Source organism: Pan troglodytes, chromosome 6 (genome assembly GCF_028858775.2).
Source record: "Pan troglodytes isolate AG18354 chromosome 6, NHGRI_mPanTro3-v2.0_pri, whole genome shotgun sequence".
Classification (NCBI taxonomy): Eukaryota; Metazoa; Chordata; class Mammalia; order Primates; family Hominidae; genus Pan; species Pan troglodytes.
This window is the reverse complement of record NC_072404.2, coordinates 86,318,725-86,336,099: the sequence shown is the minus strand read 5'-3', so window position 1 is coordinate 86,336,099 and position 17,375 is coordinate 86,318,725. Positions and strand designations below refer to the sequence as shown.

The following is a 17,375-nucleotide window of genomic DNA, read 5'->3' as shown; positions in this document are numbered from 1 at the left end:
GCTGGACTGTTCTCAACACCTGCCATTCTGCTGTAGCTCCAGCCCCTAAGGGCACATGAAACCCTCCCCTTCTCATCCCCATCATCCCTCCCCATGGGAGCACAGCCTGTGAGCTCGGGGACTCCTAGGGCAGAACATCCTTAACACAGGATTCAGCTAGGGAAGCCAGCCAAGTTTTTAGCACATTCCCAGAAACTGCTCTCTGGGGAGGGGGTGAGTCAGAGGGTGGGGCCGGGAGGGGAGCCTAGTCCTGGCTCCACCATTTAGTCCAGACACACCAATCTCTGGCGGGCATAAAAACAGCCGGGCACGGTGGCTCACACCTGTATTCCCAGCACTTTGGGAGGCCAAGGCGGGCAGATCACCTGAGGTCAGGAATTCAAGACCAGCCTGGACAACATGGTGAAACCCTGTCTCTACTAAAAATACAGAAATTACCCAGGTGTGGTGGTGCATGCCTGTAGTCCCAGCTACTTGGGAGGCTGAGGCAGGAGAATTGCTTGAACCTGGGAGGCGAAGGTAGTGGTGAGCCAAGATTGTGCCACTGCACTCCAGCCTGGGCAATGTCCAAAAAAAAAAAAAATTAATATTTTTTTTAAGTAGAGCTGGGTTCTTGCCATGTTGCCTAGGATGGTCTCGAACTCATGGGATCAGGCAATCCTCCTGCCTCAGCCTCCCAAAGCACTGGGATTACAGTCACCATACCCTAGCCTCTGGCTATGTATTTTTAGAGACCCACAAAAATGTTTTTATTTATTTTATTTTGTTTATTTATTTTTTTGAGATGGAGTCTCGCTCTGTTGCCAGGCTGGAGTGCGGTGGCCCGATCTCAGCTCACTGCAACCTCCACCTCCCGGTTTCAAGCAATTCTTCTGTCTCAGCCTCCCAAGTAGCTGGGATTGCAGACACGCGCCACCACGCCCAGCTAATTTTTGTATTTTTGGTAGATATAGGGTTTCACCATGTTGGCCAGGCTGGTCTTGAACTCCTGACCTCAGGTAATCTGCCCACCTTGGCCTCCCAAAGTGCTGGGAATACAGGCATGAGCCATCGTGCCGGGTGTTTTTATGTTTTTTAGAATCAAGAAAAAAAAAAAACATATATATACATATATATATATTTTTCGAAACAGGGTCTTACTCTGTTGCCCAGGCCAGTCTAATTTCAAATTCATGACAGTGCACCCCAAGTGGGGTTGATTGGTTAGTTTGTGTGTGTATGTATGTATGTATGTATGTATGTATGCATGCATTTGAAACAGGGTCTTGCGCTCTGTTGGCTGAAGTGTGGTGGTGCAATCATAGCTCACTGCAGCCTCAATCTCCTGGGTTCAAGCAATCCTACCACCTCAGCCTCCCATGTAGCTGGGACTACAGATGCATACCACCACGACTGGCTAATTTTTTTTATTTTTAGTAGAAATGGGGGGGGGGTCTCATTATGTTGCCCAGGCTGGTCTAGAACTCCTGGCCTCAAGTTATCCTCCTGCCTTGGCCTCCCAAAGGGCTGGGACCACAGATGTGAGCCACCATGCCTAGTCAAACAGGAGTATAATAGTAATGAATATGTAATAATGAATCTGGCCTGACTGGTATCAGTCAGTCTTTATGCCAAAGCAGTTGTAAAATACACATTTGAATATCTTTTTTTTTTTTTTTTTTTTTTTTTTGAGGTGGAGTCTCGCTCTATCACCCACGCTGGAGTGCAGTAGCACAATCTCAGCTCACTGCAACCTCTGCCTCCCTGACTCAAGGCATTCTCCTGCCTCAGCCTCCTGAGTAGCCAGAGCTTCAGGGACCTGCCACCACGCCTGGGTAATTTCTATATTTTTAGTAGAGATGGAGTTTCACCAGGTTGGCCAGGCTGGCCTCAAACTCCTGACCTCAGGTGAGCTGCCCACTTCAGTCTCCCAGAGTGTTAGGATTACGGGCGTGAGCCACCGTGCCTAGCCGTATTTGAATATCTTAACCCATATAAGTCAAACATGCCTAGGGCTCACAAAAGTTACAGTGCATCCTGGCACAGGAGAGGAGGCAGCTCTTGAGTTTCAGTGCATGCTTTTGATATTCACTATAGGTCAATGTCGTTGAAAGAAAAAGTGTTTGAGGCTGGGCACAGCGGCTCATGCCTATAATCCCAGCACTTTGGGAGGCTTGAGATGGGAGGATCACTTGAGGCCAGGAGTTCAAGCCCAGCCAGGGCAACATAATGAGACCCCCCCTTTGCTACAAAAAATAAAAAAATTAGCCAGGCATGGTAGTGTGTGTCAGTAGTTCGAGCTACTCAGAAAGCCGAGGCAAGAAGATTGCTTGAGCCTAGGAGGGGAGGCTGCAGTGAGGTATGATCGCACCACTGCACTCCAGCGTGGGCGACAGAGCCAAACTCTGTCTCCAAAAACAAAAACAAAAACAAGGCCACGCGTGGTGGCTCACACCTGTAATCCCAGCACTTTGGGAGGCCGAGGTGGGTGGATCACCTGCAGTCAGGAGTTCGAGACCAGCCTGGCCAACATGGCGAAACCCCATATCTACTAAAAATACAAAAATTAGCCGGGTGTGGTGGCAGGCGCCTGTAATCCCAGCTACTCTGGAGGCCGAGGCAAGAGAATTGCTTGAGAACCCGGGAGGCAAGAGAACCCGGGAGGCAGAGGTTGCAGTGAGCCAAGTTCGCACCATTGCACTCTAGCCTGGGTGACAAGAGTAAAACTCAGTCTCAACAAAAAAACAAACAAACAAAAAAAGCAAGGAAGGAAATTCTTACACATGCTAAAACATGGATGAAACTTGAAGACATAATGCTAAGTGAAATGAGCCAGTTACAAAGAAAGACAAATAGTGGTTGCTTCCACCTATGGGAGGTATCTGGAATAGTACAATTCACAGAAGCAGAAAGGAGAGTAGAAGTTTTCAGGGGCTGGAGCGGGGCAGGGAAAGCGAGTTGTTTGTTGAGTGTAGGGTTTCAGTATTGCAAGGTGAAAAAGTTCCAGAGATCTATTGCACAACGATGTGCATATAGTTAATACTACTGTGCTGTCCACTTAAAAATAGTGAAGATGGGCCAGGGGCGGTGGCTCAAGCCTGGAATCCCAGCACTTTGGGAGGCCAAGGTGCGTGGATCGCCTGAGGTCAGGAGTTTGAGACCAGCCTGGCCAACGTGGTAAAACTCTGTCTCTACTAAAAATATAAAAATTAGCTGGGCGTGGTGGTGCATGCCTGTAGTCCTAGCTATTCAGGAGGCTGAGGCGGGGAGAATCGCTTGAACCTGGGAGGTGGAGGTTGCGGTGAGCTGAGATGGCACCACTGTACTCCAGCCTGAGCGACAGAGAGAGACCTCGTCAAAAAAAAAAAAAAAGCTTAAGATGGGCTGGGTGCGGTGACTCATGCCTGTAATCCCAGCACTTTGGGAGGCTGAGGCGGGCGGATCACCTGAGGTCGGGAGTTCGAGACCAGCCTGGCCAACATGGTGAAACCCTGTCTCTACCAAAATACAAAAATCAGCCGGGCATGGTGGCGGGTGCCTGTAATCCCAGCTATTCAGGAGGGTGAGGCACAAGAATCGCTTGAACCCAGGAGGTGGAGGTTGCAATGAGTCAAGATCGCGCCACTGCACTCCAGCCTGGGTGACAGAGCCAGACTCTGTCTCAAAAACAAAAAAAAAAGAAAAAAGAGAGGCAGCTGAGGGGAGGGACAAGGGTCATTAGTTCACATGGGAGCTGGCTGAGGCTGGTGCCCAGGGATAGGGGAGCTGAGTGGGTGCAGGCCCAGGAAGTGAGCAATTGCCAGTGACACCGGGTGGAGGGACAGGTGGAGGAGGAGTTGTGAGCTCAGCTGCACAGGACATTACTCCAAATGGGGCTGAGGAGCAAGGGGGACCCCCACACTCCCCACCTCCCAATGCTGAGGCATGTGGGTAGGGGGCTATCCAGGAGGGCTTCAGGGAAAAAGTGTTCTGAAGGAAGAGGCAGGAGGGTGGTGAAGGGGACATTTGGGGGCCACCCCTTCTCCAGCTGGCAAAATTGTCCTGTCCCCGCTGGGTGCGGTGGCTCATGCCTGTAATCCCAGCACCTGGGGAGGCTGAAGTGGGAGGATCACTTTAGGTCGGGAGTTTGAGACCAGCTTGGGCCACACGGTGAAACCCGCACCCCAACCCCCCCCCGCCCAATCTCTACTAAAAATACAAAAATTAGCTGGGCATGGTGATGCACGCCTGTAGTCCCAGTTACTCATGAGGCTGAGGGTTGAGGCATGAGAATTGCTTGAGCTCAGGGTGGTTGGGGGAGGTTGGGGGGATGGAGGGTAGAGCTGAGCTGGGATAGTGCACCACTGCATCCAGTCTGGGTGACAGAGTGAGACCCTGTCTCAAAAAAAAAAAAAAAAAAAATGCATCTTATACCTTGAGGGTCATGGAGTCTTTCACGCCTTCCTCTGTGTGTGTGTGTGTGTGTGTGTGTGTGTGTGTGTGTGTATTCAGGTCAACTTCTGGAATTATTGTTTCATTTCTTGGATCAATCTATCTGTTCAGGTGTCAGTACTAGACTATTTTAATCCCTGTATGTATGTATGCATGTATCTATGTATGTATTTATTTTGAGACGGAGTTTTGCTCTTGTTGCTCAGGCTAGAGTGCAATGGTGTGATCTCAGCTCACCGCAACCTCCACCTCCTGGGTTCAAGTGATTCATTCTCCTGCCTCAGCCTCCCAACTAGCTAGTATTACAGGTGCCCACCACCACGCCTGGCTAATTTTTGTGTTTTTAGTAGAGATGGGGTTTCACCATTTTGGCCAGGCTGGTTGAGAACTCCTGACCTCAAGTCATCCGCCCGCCTCTGCCTCCCAAAGTGCTGGGATTACAGGCGTGAGCCACTGCGCCCAGCCAATCGCTGTATTTTTATAGTCTGCTTTGGTCTGTAAATGATCCCTCTCGAGTGTAACTCACTAGTGGGCTGTGTCCTTCTTTGGTGAATGTCTCTTTTTCCCATAAACTGTAACTCTCTGAGGGCGGGGACTGGATCTGTTTATCTGTTTAGTTCTCCCACTGAATCCTCACTGTTAACCTAGGGGTGTGGCACAATAATTGTGTCCAGTAATTTTTTTTTTTTTTTTTTTTTTTGAAGCAGGGTCTTGCTGTGTCACTCAGGCTGGAGTGCAGTGGTGCGATCAGAGCTCACTGCAGCCTCGAACTCCCAGGCTCAAGTCATCCTCCTACCTCAGCTTCCTTAGTACCTGGGATTACAGGCACATGTCACCATGCCCATCTAATTTTTAAATTTTTTACTTTTTCTTTTTTTTTTTTTTTTGAGATGGAGTCTAGCTTTGCTGTCCAGGCTGGATGGAGTACAATGGCATGATCCTAGCTCACTACAACCTCTGCCTCCTGGGTTCAAGCGATTCTCCTGCCTCAGCCTCCCAAGTAGCTAGGATTACAGGTGCCCACCACCATGCCCAGCTAATTTTTGTATTTTTAGTAGAGATGGGGTTTCACCATGTTGGCCAGGCTGGTCTCAAACTCCTGACCTCAAATTATCCATCCCCCTCGGCCTCCCAAAGTGCTGGGATTACAGGCATGAGCCACTGCGCCCAGCCAATTTTTAAATTTTTTCTGGAGATGAAGTGCTTGCTATGTTGCCCAGGCTGGTCTCAAACTTTAGGCCTCAAGTCCTCCTGCCCCGACCTCCCAAAGTGCTGAGATTACAGGCATGAGCCACTGTGCTCAGCCCCAACAATTATTTTTGACAGATAATAGGGATGTCTCCTTGCTCTCTGTGTCTGGCCAAGTAGCCCCAGGTGACATTCGTTTTTTTTGTTTGTTTGTTTTTGAGACGGAGTCGTGCTCTGTTGCCCAGCCTGGAGTCCAATGCCGTCGTCTCGGCTCACTGCAATCTCCGCCTCCTGGGTTTAAGTGATTCTCCTGCCTCAGCCTCCAGAGGAGCTGGGACTACAGGTATGTGCCACCACACCTGGCTAATGTTCTTATTTTTAGTAGAGACGGGATTTCGCCATGTTGGCCAGGCTGGTCTCGAACTCCAGACCTCATGATCCACCCGCCTTGGCCTCCTAAAGTGCTGGGATTACAGGTGTGAGCCACCATGCCCGGCCGTGACACTCGTTTTATAGCATCAGGCTGGTGACCAGAATGTCATGGCTTCTGGGCAGAGACCAGCTTCCATGCCGTGTCCTGTCTTCCTAGTGCAGATGTCCCCGGCTGCAGTGAGTATCAGTGTGAGGGAATGGGCTCCAGACTCCCAGAGGGGCCACAGGGATGGCCACGCCAAGCTCTGGGGAGTAGCCGATTCCCCAGCACCTGCCTGCCCATGCACCTTTGGGGTGACTCATGAGACAGGGTGGGGCTCCCACCTGCCTTCTCCCAAAAGGCAATCAGCTATAAAGGCTCTCAGAGGCCCACCCAGCCCCAGGTCATCAAACAAGCCCCAGTTCCATGGCAATCATTATACCCATTCATCAAGGAGATGTAGAGGGAGGTGCTTCCTGGTTCACCCCACCCTCAGCAGAGACAGACCCCAGATCTGGGCCTAGGACTTTGTGCAGGGAGAGGAAATGCAGGTGACACAGCCCCTATTCCTCCATCAAACCAGGCTTGAAGATGGGTTAAATCAGAGCTTTTCATTCCACAAAAGAGAAATTTTAATGGGGTCAGAACATTGATCTTCTAATATTTGAAAGCCTGTTAACTAGGAGAGAGCGAGCGAACTGTTTTGTTGTAGGAGGACCCACCCAGCTCTGACGGTTTAAAGCGTCATGAATGCGAATTTGAACTCTAGAAAAGCAGAGCTTCCTAACAATGGGACTTCCACAGCAATGGGATCTGCTTCCTCTTTCAGTGTGTGCCTTTTCTATGAGCAAGAGACTCCTAGGAAAGCAGCAGCCCATTAGGAAAACGTGTGGGAACTCACTCGCGGGTTATTTTTTTTGAGATGGAGTTTTGCTCTTGTTGCCCAGGCTGGAGCACAATGGTGCGATATTGGCTCCCTGCAACCTGCGCACCATGAGTTCAAGTGATTCTCCAGCGCCCTCTCCTGAGTAGCTGCGATTACAGGCATCCACCACCATGCCTGGCTAATTTTTTGTATTTTTAGTAGAGATGGGGTTTCACCAGGTTGTCCAGGCTGGTCTCAAACTCCTGACCTCAAGTGATCCACCCACTTTGGCCTCCCAAAGTGCTGGGATTACAGGCATGAGCCACTGAGCCCAGCCAGGAACCCACAGGTTTTTTGGATGGTCTCTGAATGTCATGTAACTCTTTTATTTTTTATCAAAAAAAAAATTTTGACACAATATCTTGCTGTGTTGCCCAGACTGGAGTGCAGTGGCAAGATCATGGCTCACTGCAGCTTCTAACTCCTGGGCTCAAGTGATCTTCCTGTCACATGAGTCTCCCAAGTAGTTGGAACACAGGTGCCAGCCACCACACCTGGCTAATTTGGTTTGGTCTTGGTTTTTTAGACGTGGGCTCTTGCTATGTTGCCTATACTGGTCTTGAACTGCTGGCCTCAGGCAATCTTCCTCCCTTGGCCACCCAAAGTGCTGGGATTACAAGCATGAGCCACTGTGCACAGCTGAAATTTTTCGACTTAGTCTTTTTGTACACGTGATATTTTATTCATAGAATCCATAAATGGAAGGGAAATTTCTGAGTTCAGAGCAATACATATGATACAAAACTTGATATATAGACCAGAGTTTCTTAGCCGAACTGGAGGGGCTGGCTTAGGTAATCCATGGACTCCCTGAAATTGGGGACAACATTGGAAATATGTGTGAGCTCAGGGACAGTTTCCTATGATTTTTAGGCCTCAAAATGTCTCTTGGACTCAAAATTGCCTTAGGGCAGAGGACGTGTGTACCCCCGGTATAGAATCTCGGACAGTGAATGTGAGTAAACATTCGGCAGAAAAGCTCTGCCAAACTGAGAGCTCTCATGTAACTTTTTCATCAAGTCAGTATTCCTGGGATCTCTTGTACATGATAATCTCACTCTTGTACATGATAATCTCACTCTTGTACATGATAATCTCACTCTTATAAGGTTTCATCGTTTCTGCTTACCCTAGTTTTCTTTCCCACTCTGTTCCCTCTCCCACCAGACTGGACTCTGAAATGGGCATGTACAGAGACGAAGAGACCCCAACATGCTTCAGGCTTTGAGTGGAGAGGACACAGCCACTGCTGGGACAGGGAACAGAGGGATGTGGAGTCCCTGAAGATGCTTTTGGACAATGGTCTGAGGTTGGGACAGTGGCAGGAGATACCATTCACCCAGGATCTCCAGGACAAGAGATCAGAATGGCAGTTACATGTGTTTTTTTTCAAACTGGTTGCCAGGTTGGCATGAGCCATGACATCAGAGATTCCGACCTTCCTGATTGGAGGGACCGGACTCCGTGGTGCCTGGAGGTCAGTTGGACAACAGTATCTTCTCAGAGCTGTTCTCCACTCCTGACTTCTCCTAGGCTTGAGAATTGGTAACATACTCTTCTGGATTCTAGCAGTGTCCAGAAGAAGGCCATGGACAGAACGGAGACTAGGTTCCGTAAGAGGGGACAGATTACAGGAAAGATCACGACCAGCCGTCAACCGCACCCCCAGAATGAGCAGAGTCCCCAGCGGAGCACCTCGGGGTACCCCCTCCAGGAGGTGGTGGATGATGAAGTGTTGGGACCACCAGGTGAGGGGACTGGTGGAAGAAGAGGTGGGATAGGATTGACTAAGACGAAGGAAGGGGGCCGGGTGCGGTGGCTCACGCCTGTAACCCCAGCACTTTGGGAGGCCGAGGCGGGTGGATCACCTGAGGTCAGGAGTTGAAGGCCAGCCTGGCCAATATGGTGAAACCCCATCTCTACTAAAAGTATAAAAATTAGCCAAGTGGTAGTGGTGCACACCTGTAATCCCAGCTACTCAAGAGGCTGAGACAGGAGAATCACTTGAGACTGGGAGGAAGAGGTTGCAGTGAGCTGAGATCACGCTACTGCACTCCAAAAAAAAAAAAAAAGAAAAGAAAAGGGTCAGCGGTCAGGAAGGAGAACCTGAGGAGGCTGTGTGGGAAGAATGGAGAAATTCAGGCTGGGTGCAGTGGCTCACACCTGTAATCCCAGAACTTTGGGAGGCCAAGGCAGGCGGATCACTTGAGGCCAGGAGTTTGAGACCAGCCTGGCCAACATGGTGAAACCCTGTCTCTACTAAAAGTACAAAATTGAGCTGGGCATTATGGCAGGCACCTGTAATCCCAGCTACCTGAGAGGCTGAGGCAGAAGAATAAACGGAATCCAGGAGATGGATGTTGCAGTGAGCTGAGATTGCACCACTACACTCCAGCCTGGGTGACAAAGCAAGATTCTGTGTCAAAACAAAAAACAAAAAAGGAGGGACTCAGAGAGCCAGGGACCAGGGAAGGACATGAAGCAGTGTTCGGAGGACAGAGAGAGAGAGAATGGGGAGGGGAAGGAGCGGCACATGGGGTTCAGCAGAGGAGAAAATCAGAAAGATGGCTTAGAGAAGCCAGCAGTCTGCGAGTCTGGGGAGGATGGAGAGTGGTTTGGGGTTTTGGGTCGGGGTCTAAGGTGATCAGATGCAGAAGCATTACACGGTGGCCTGGTTTCTTTACTCAGCCCCTGGGGTAGATCCCAGCCCCCCATGTAGGTCCCTTGGCTGGAAAAGGAAGAGGGAGTGGTCAGATGAATCTGAGGAGGAGCCGGAGAAGGAGCTCGCCCCTGAGCCTGAGGAGACCTGGGTAGTGGAGACGCTGTGTGGGCTCAAGATGAAGCTGAAGCAACTGCGAGTGTCACCCATCCTCCCTGAGCACCACAAGGACTTCAACAGTCAGCTTGGTAGGAGGACACCCCAGAGAGCACCTCCAATCCTGTTCTTTCTAAAAAGAGGAAACTTCCAATAACCACACTTTTCCAATGGGAAAGATAGGCCCCCAGTGGGTGAGCTCTCCACGCAGGAGGACTCAGAAGTGATCACTCATGAGGGACACTTAGGAGACGATAGAGGACTAGGCTAGACTTGATAAAGGTTGGCGCTTGGGATGAGAAAGCTTGGTTTCGGGCCAGGTGCAGTGGCTCACGCCTGAGATCCTAGCACGTTGGGAGGCTGAGGCAAGAGGATTGCTTGAACTCAGGACTTTGAGGCTGCAGTGAGCTATGACTACACCACTGCACTCCAGCCTGGGTGACAGAGCAAAACCCTGTGTCAAAAGAAAAACGAAGGCCGGGTGTGGTAGCTCATGCCTGTAATCCCATTACTTTGGGAGGCTGAGATGGGTGGATCACTTGAGGTCAGTTGTTCGAGACCAACCAGACCAATATAGCGAAACCTCATTTATACTAACAATACAAAAATTAGCCAGGCATGCCTGTTATCCCAGCTACTCGGGAGGCTGAGACAGGATAATCGCTTGAACCCAAATGGAAGAGGGTGCTTTGAGCCAAGATAGCGCCACTGCATTCCATTCTGGGTGAGAGAGTGAGACGCTGTCTCAAAAAAAAAAAAAGAAGAAGGAAGGAAGGGCCCAGAAGTCAGGAAGGAGCACGTGAGGAGGGTGTGTGGGAAGAATGGAGGTACTGAGGCAGGGTGCAGTGGCTCACACCTGTAATCCCAGCACTTTGGGAGGCCAGGCAGGCAGATCACTTGAGGCCAGGAGTTGGCGACCAGCCTGGCCAACATGGTGAAACCCTGTCTCTTCTAGAAGCACAAAAATGAGCTGGGCGTTCTGGTGGGCACCTGTAATCCCAGCTACTTGGGAGGCTTAGGCAGGAGAATCACTGGAACCCAGGAGGCAGAGGTTGCAGTGAGCCAAGATCGCACCACTACACTCCAGCCTAGGCCACAAAGCAAGACTGTTTCTCAACAACAACAACAACAACAACAACAACAACAAAAAGGGACTCAGAGAGCCAGGGACCAGGGAAGGATATGAGGAAGTGTTCTGAGGACAGAGAAACGGGAGAATGGGGAGGAGAAGGAGCGGCACATGGAGCTCAGCAGAGGAGACAGACAGAAGGAAAGATGGCTTGGAGAAGCCAGCAGTCTGCGAGGCTGGGGAGGATGGAGAGTGGTTTGGGGTTTTGGGTCGGGCTCTAGTGTGATCAACTGCAGAAGCATTACACCGTGGCCTGGTTTCTTTACTCAGCCCCTGGGGTAGATCCCAGCCCCCTGCATAGGTCCTTTTGCTGGAAAAGGAAGAGGGAGTGGTGGGACGAATCTGAGGAGTCGGAGGAGGAGCTACGGAAGGTGCTCGCCCCTGAGCCTGAGGAGATCTGGGTGGCGGAGATGCTGTGTGGCCTCAAGATGAAGCTGAAGCGACGGCGAGTGTCGCTCGTGCTCCCTGAGCACCACGAGGCCTTCAACAGGCTGCTTGGTAGGAGGACACCCCAGAGAGCACCTCCAATCCTGTTCTTTCCAAAAACAGGAAACTTCCAATAACCACACTTTTCCAATGGGAAAAATATGCCCCAGTGGGTGAGCTCTCCATGTGGGAGGAATGTGAAGTGATCACTCATGAGGGACACTTAGGAGATGATAAAGGATTAGGTCAACTTGATAAAGGTCAGTGCTTGGGATAAGAAAGCTTGGTTTCGGGCCAGGCGCGGTGGCTCCCGCCTGAGATCCCAGCATGTTGGGAGGCTGAGGCAAGACGATTGCTTGAACTCAGGACTTTGAGGCTGCAGTGAGCTATGACTACACCACTGCACTCCAGCCTGGGTGACAGAGCAAAACCCTGTCTCAAAAGAAAAACCAAGGCTGGGCACAGTAGCTCATGCATGTAATCCCAGCTACTCGGGAGGCTGAGACAGGAGAATTGCTTAAACCCGGGAGGCAGAGGTTGCAGCGAGCCAAGATCAGGCCACTGCATTCCAGCCTGGCCCACAGAGCAAGACTCTGTCTCAAAATAAATTAATAAATAAATAAAAATAAAAATCAAATAAAGAAAAACAAAATCAATAAACAAAGAAAGTGGTTTCAGCTGTGCCCTCTGAAACTTAATGTCTCTTACTGACTTTTCTAAACCTAAGTGTCTCCATCCATAGTGGGGGATACCAAGGCCATGGTCACACCCCGATGTGACTGTCTCATGAGGAAATGATGGGAATTCCTTTATGACTCTGCAGTGGTCCCTCCGTGTCTGCTGGAGGGGGTCCTGGCTGATTCCCAGCTCTACATCCTGTAGATTCTCACACCCAGGGCCTCCTTCGGCCTCTTCTCAGGGGAGTCTCAGAGCAGGAGCCTCTCTCCCTTGCCCAGTGAAAGTCATTCTCCCCTCTCCCATCCACCTCACCCGCGGCCACAATCCTGAGACTTCCCCCCGGGAGGCACACTTCTCCTCGCTGCCCTGCTGCTCCCACGGAAACCCTGTCCTGCTTCTCACACTGACATCTGCTCTCTAATCACAGAGGATCCTGTCATTAAAAGATTCCTGGCCTGGGACAAAGATCTGAGGGTGTCGGACAAGGTAAGGTTGTTCTCCATGTAACTGTTCCTGTTCCAATGCATGGCTGGGGGGAGGGCGCAGCTTCCAAACCCACAGTTCTCCCTCCACCACCTCCCACCAGATGCTCCTACAGTCTTTTTTTTTTTTTTTTTTTGTGAGACAGAGTCTTGCTCTGTTGCCCAGGCTGGAGGGCAGTGTCTCGATCTTGACTCACTGCAGCCGATGCCTCCCGGGTTCAAGCGATTCTCCTGCCTCAGCCTCCAAGCAGCTGGGATTACAGACATGAACCACCACGCCTGGCTAATTTTTGTGTTTTTAGTAGAAACGGGGTTTTGCCATGTTGGCCAGGTTGGTCCTGAACACCTGACCTCAGGCGATCCACCCGCCTTGGCCTCCCAAAGTGCTGAGATTATAGACGTCAGCCACTGTGCCCGACCAGCTCCCACGGTCTTGAGTCTTGGCACCTACAAATTTTTTGTGTGTGAGACAGAGTCTAGCTCTGCTCCCCAGGATGGAGTGCAGTGGCATGATCATAGCTCATTGCAGCCTCTAATTCCTGGGCTCAAGCAATCTTCTTTCCTCAGCCTCCTGAGGAGCTGGGACTAGGCACATGCCACCATGCTCAACTAATTTTTGAAATGTTTGTAGAAACAGGGTCTCACTATGTTGCCCAGGTTGTTCTCCAACTGTTGGGCTCACATGATCCTCCTGTCTCCACCTCTCAAAAAGTACTGGGATCACAGGCTTGAGCCACCACTCCCGGCTATTCTTGGTCTTTTTATGATTTGTCAGCATCTCCCTCAGGATTCTGCTGGTCTCTTGCAGAGTGAATGAGTGGCCCCTGCCTCTCCTATGGGTCCTTTGGGATCTGAGCTCTGGGCCACAGTCTGGCCACAGCCCTGAAGCTCCTGGCCCCTCTACTCTCAGCTCTTCGGGACAGTTCTCTGCCTGGCACACAAAAGACCCTCCTGACACCAGCTGACCTAGACACACCCCCTCCAAAGATCCCAACGGAGCCCACCATCCTGGGAACATCACCCAAAACCCTTCCTCTGGCTTCTCGGATTTGCATCCGACCTTCGAATACCCCTCCATCCCGCAATTTCCAAATGAGTACAGTCACCCCAACACTGAGGTCCCTTCTCTGATGGGCAGCCCCTCCCCAGACCCTCATTCCCCCTCTCCACAATCTTCCTCTTCCGAGATGTGACCTCTCCCTGTGTTCCTTTCTCTCCATCAGTATCTCCTGGCTATGGTCATAGCGTATTTCAGCCGGGCCGGCCTCCCCTCCTGGCAATACCAACGCATTCATTTCTTCCTGGCTCTGTGAGTGGTTTGCTGCCTCCTATCCGTCAATATCCAATGCCCTGGGACAGCGGGGGAAGTGGGATTCCAGCCTTTCATTTATTCTTTCACCTATTTGTCCTCTTTACTCTGTGTACAAAACAGAGAGGATTATACTATCATAGACTGTTATTTCTAAACAGAAACTCAGGCTGGGCACAGTGGCATACGCCTGTAATCCCAGCACTTTGGGAGGCCGAGGCAGGCGGATCACCTGAGGTCAGCAGTTCGAGACCAGCCTGACCAACATGGTGAAACCCCGTCTCTACTAAAAATAGAAAAATTAGCTGGGCGTGGTGGTGTGCATCTGTATTCCCAGCTACTCGGGAGGCTGAGGCAAGAGAACCCTTTGAACCCAGGAGGTGGAGGTTGCAGTAAGCTAAGGTCGAGCCACTGCACTCCAGCCTGGGTGACACAGTGAGACTTTTTCTCAAAAAAAAAAAAAAAAAAAGCCAAAAAAACAAACTCCAATGCCAGTGTACAAATAAAAGAATAAAACAAAAGGAACCATAAACCGCTCCTAAGGGGAAAAGAAAAGGAGTGGAGGAGCGGACATGCCGCTTCCTCCAGCAAGCAGACGTTTCTGGTTCTTCTCTCTCTCTCCTTCCCACATCAACCACAAACGCCGTCGACCTCCTCTGGGTTCCCAGGACAGAGGCCACAGTTCAGGTCCCCCTCGTATCACTCAAATCCACTGTCAAATGCTCCCCGCTGGGGTCTCCTGGAGTCTCTCCCCAAGCCAGGGGGCTTCCTAGTGCAGCCTGAACATCTTTCCAAAGCACGACAACCTCACTGCCCACCTGAACAACTTCCTTAGCTGATGCCTTTCTCTATCGAGGCCAGGGTCCACAGTGTCAATTCTACCCTCTCTACAATCTCTACAAGCACACTGGCTTACCATCTTGGTATTTCCTGGCTCGGCTTCACTGCTCCTTCCAAATGCCCTCCACTCGACTTTGTGTTTGTGTTTTCTGTCTGGGTGTCCCGCACACATGTGGCTCTGAAGGGAAGGACCCATTCCTTGAAGTCAGTTCACCCCACAGCCTCTGTGATGCCTTCCCTCATCTTCCAACTTCTGCATGCCCGTAGCTCTCTAGTTACATCCAGGACACTGGGATTAGGTCATCTGCCTTGATTACTCCCAGTCCCATTAGACTAGATGCCTGTAGAAGGCAGGGTCCTGGCAAAATATCAATGTATTCAATTTCTTTTATTTTTTTGAGACAGACTTGCCCTGTCCCCCAAGCTGGAGTGCAGTGGTGAGATCATAGCTCACCGCAGCCTCCATATCCTGGGCTCAAGCGATCCTCCCACCTCAGCTTCTTTATTAGCTCCGACTACAGGGCTGTGCCACCACACCTGGACAGTTTGTTTGTTTGTCTGTTTATTGAGACAGAGTCTTGCTCTGCCTCTCAGGCTGGAATGGAGTGGCCCAATCTCGACTCACTGCAACCTCCGCCTCCTGGGTTCACACAATTCTTATGCTTCAGCCTCCTGAGTAGCTAGGCCTAACGGGTGTGCCACCGCACCAGGCTGATTTTTGTATTTTTAGTAGAGATGGGGTTTCTCCGTGTTGACCAGGCTGGTCTCCAACTCCTGGTCTGAAGCGATCCACCTGCTTCAGCCTTCTAAAGTGCTGGGATTACAAGCATGAGCCACCGCGTCTGGCATATTTCTTATATTTTTAATAGAGACGAGGGTCTTGCTATGTTGCCCAGGCCCGTCTCAAACTCCTGGCCTCAAGTGATCCTCCTGCTTTGGACTCCCAATATGCTGGGATTCCAGGCGTAAGCCACCACTCTCGGCCACCAGTTGGGTTTTTGTCTCCATCCTGAAGGAGTGGGAGACGCCCTTGATCAGGTCTCTGTCCAGCAGAGCCCTCCTGAGGAAGGCATGGCTCTCTGCAGGGTGGGTGCCAGTCCTGAGCTAGGGACGGTCCCTTACCTTCCTCTCTGGGAAGCTGACCTCAGCCGGAGGCCTCTCCTGGTGGTGCCCCTGAGCAGCAACCTGATTTCTGTCCTCAGCTACCTGGCCAATGACATGGAGGAGGACGATGAGGACTCCAAACAAAACATCTTCTACTTCCTGTATGGGAAGACCCGCTCTCGCATACCCTTGGTCCGTAAGCGTCGGTTCCAGTTATGCCGTTACATGAACCCGAGGGCCAGGAAGAACCGCTCTCAGATAGCCCTGTTCCAGAAACTTCGGTTCCAGTTCTTCTGTTCCATGAGCGGCAGGGCTTGGGTTTCCCCGGAGGAGTTGGAGGAGGTGAGTGGGGCCTGGGGAGGTGGAGGAGGTGGGGAGGAATCGGGTGGGCTGGAGGCTGGATGAGGGGAGAGAGGGGTATCCTGGCGAGTCCCTGTCTTCTCAAAGGGCGTTTGTTTTTCCAGATCCAGGCTTATGACCCAGAGCACTGGGTGTGGGCGCGAGATCGCGCTCGCCTTGCCTAGAGCTCCAGGGACCGTGGAGGCCTGAGGTCATCGGCCTGAGAGAAGGTACATCTGCATCCTCCGGGGTAAAGGCAGAATATTGGGGTCTATTTTGGAAATCTGAGGAACCCAATTGCTTGATCCGGCTTCAAGTCTGGGCAACGTGGCGAGATCCCCTCTCCACAAAAATACAAAAATTAGCCAGGCGATGTGGGACGCATCTCTACTCCCAACTACTCAGGAGGCTGAGGCGGGAGGATCACTGGAGCCTGGAAGGTCGGGGCTGCACGGAGCCCTGATCCTGCCACTGCACTCCAGTCTGGGCGACAGAGTGAGACCCTGCCTCAAAAATAATCATAAATACTGAGTTTGGGGAGGTTCATTATGATTGACGCACTTGAGTTACCGATTTGGGTCGAGGGTTCAGTGAAGCTTTGGTTTACATCTTGTGCAGCTAACCACGGTGAGCACAGAGCATGAGACTTCATCATGAGGAGGTAGGATTAAGGATTAGGCTTCTGGACTCGTGGTTCGTGATGTTGTCACATTAGAAACACATCTAGCATGGTTACAAGTTTAGATCTTAAGTGACACAAAAGGCCCCAGCTGTGATGAAGTCCAAAGCCACATTCTCTGAGGGTGCCCTACTCCCTGGGCAGACCCACCCAAAGTCCTTGCTATGAAGCAGATCACTGGGGCTGACCTTAGGTGTATTAAGTGAGTTTTGGAGTCACGGTCACCAAAGTGTGAGTTTCACAGTTGAACACGATGGTTCAGAAGCAGGGTGTAGAATGAAAGGCAGCAGATAAAATTGCATTTCTCAATTGCTCTGAACTCTAGACTTGACATGGGACGTGAATAACCTTCCTGTCTAGAGAGCTGCCTCCTTGAAGTGTGACATTGTCTCTCTCACTTCCAGAACACCGGACCCAGGGGAGATGTGGATTTTCAGCAGGAACTTTATTCCAATGCTAATGGCAGACACCAGGAAGGAGGAGAGGAACCATTTGTGCACATCATCTAGAAGAACCTGGACCATTCTTGATGGAGCTCAATACAGTCATCACGTTGTCCTCCTAGGAGCAGGGGTGGGGGGAGGGGGGTGGGGTCCTTCTAGGAGTCCTTGGAGAAAACTAAGAAACCAGGAGTGTTTC

The 17,375-nt window shown here is 51.0% G+C and overlaps 2 protein-coding genes across 13 annotated transcripts in view; one reads left to right on the top strand and one right to left on the bottom strand.

Annotated features, from left to right (window-relative positions):
* Positions 1–17,375, bottom strand: part of LOC747633 (probable E3 ubiquitin-protein ligase DTX2) — a 147,841-nt gene that overhangs the window by 69,776 nt on the left and 60,690 nt on the right. The gene's annotated exons all lie outside the window — the stretch shown is intronic.
* On the top strand, positions 6,504–16,265 carry LOC100609008 (speedy protein E18). Of its 4 annotated transcripts, none has more exons than XM_063814634.1 (9): positions 6,504–6,650; positions 8,103–8,412; positions 8,505–8,683; positions 9,624–9,842; positions 11,150–11,377; positions 12,411–12,469; positions 13,689–13,774; positions 15,817–16,060; positions 16,183–16,265. In XM_063814634.1, the coding sequence occupies exons 2-9, from the start codon at positions 8,354–8,356 to the stop codon at positions 16,240–16,242; spliced, it is 1,134 nt and encodes a 377-aa protein (XP_063670704.1). In that variant the 5' UTR covers positions 6,504–6,650; positions 8,103–8,353; the 3' UTR covers positions 16,243–16,265. The 4 variants fall into 4 exon arrangements, with proteins under 4 accessions (XP_063670704.1, XP_063670705.1, XP_054511874.1 ...); XM_063814635.1 differs by having other exon boundaries at positions 6,510–6,650; positions 8,508–8,683; XM_054655899.2 differs by lacking the exons at positions 6,504–6,650; positions 16,183–16,265 and having other exon boundaries at positions 6,936–8,412; positions 8,508–8,683; positions 15,817–16,123.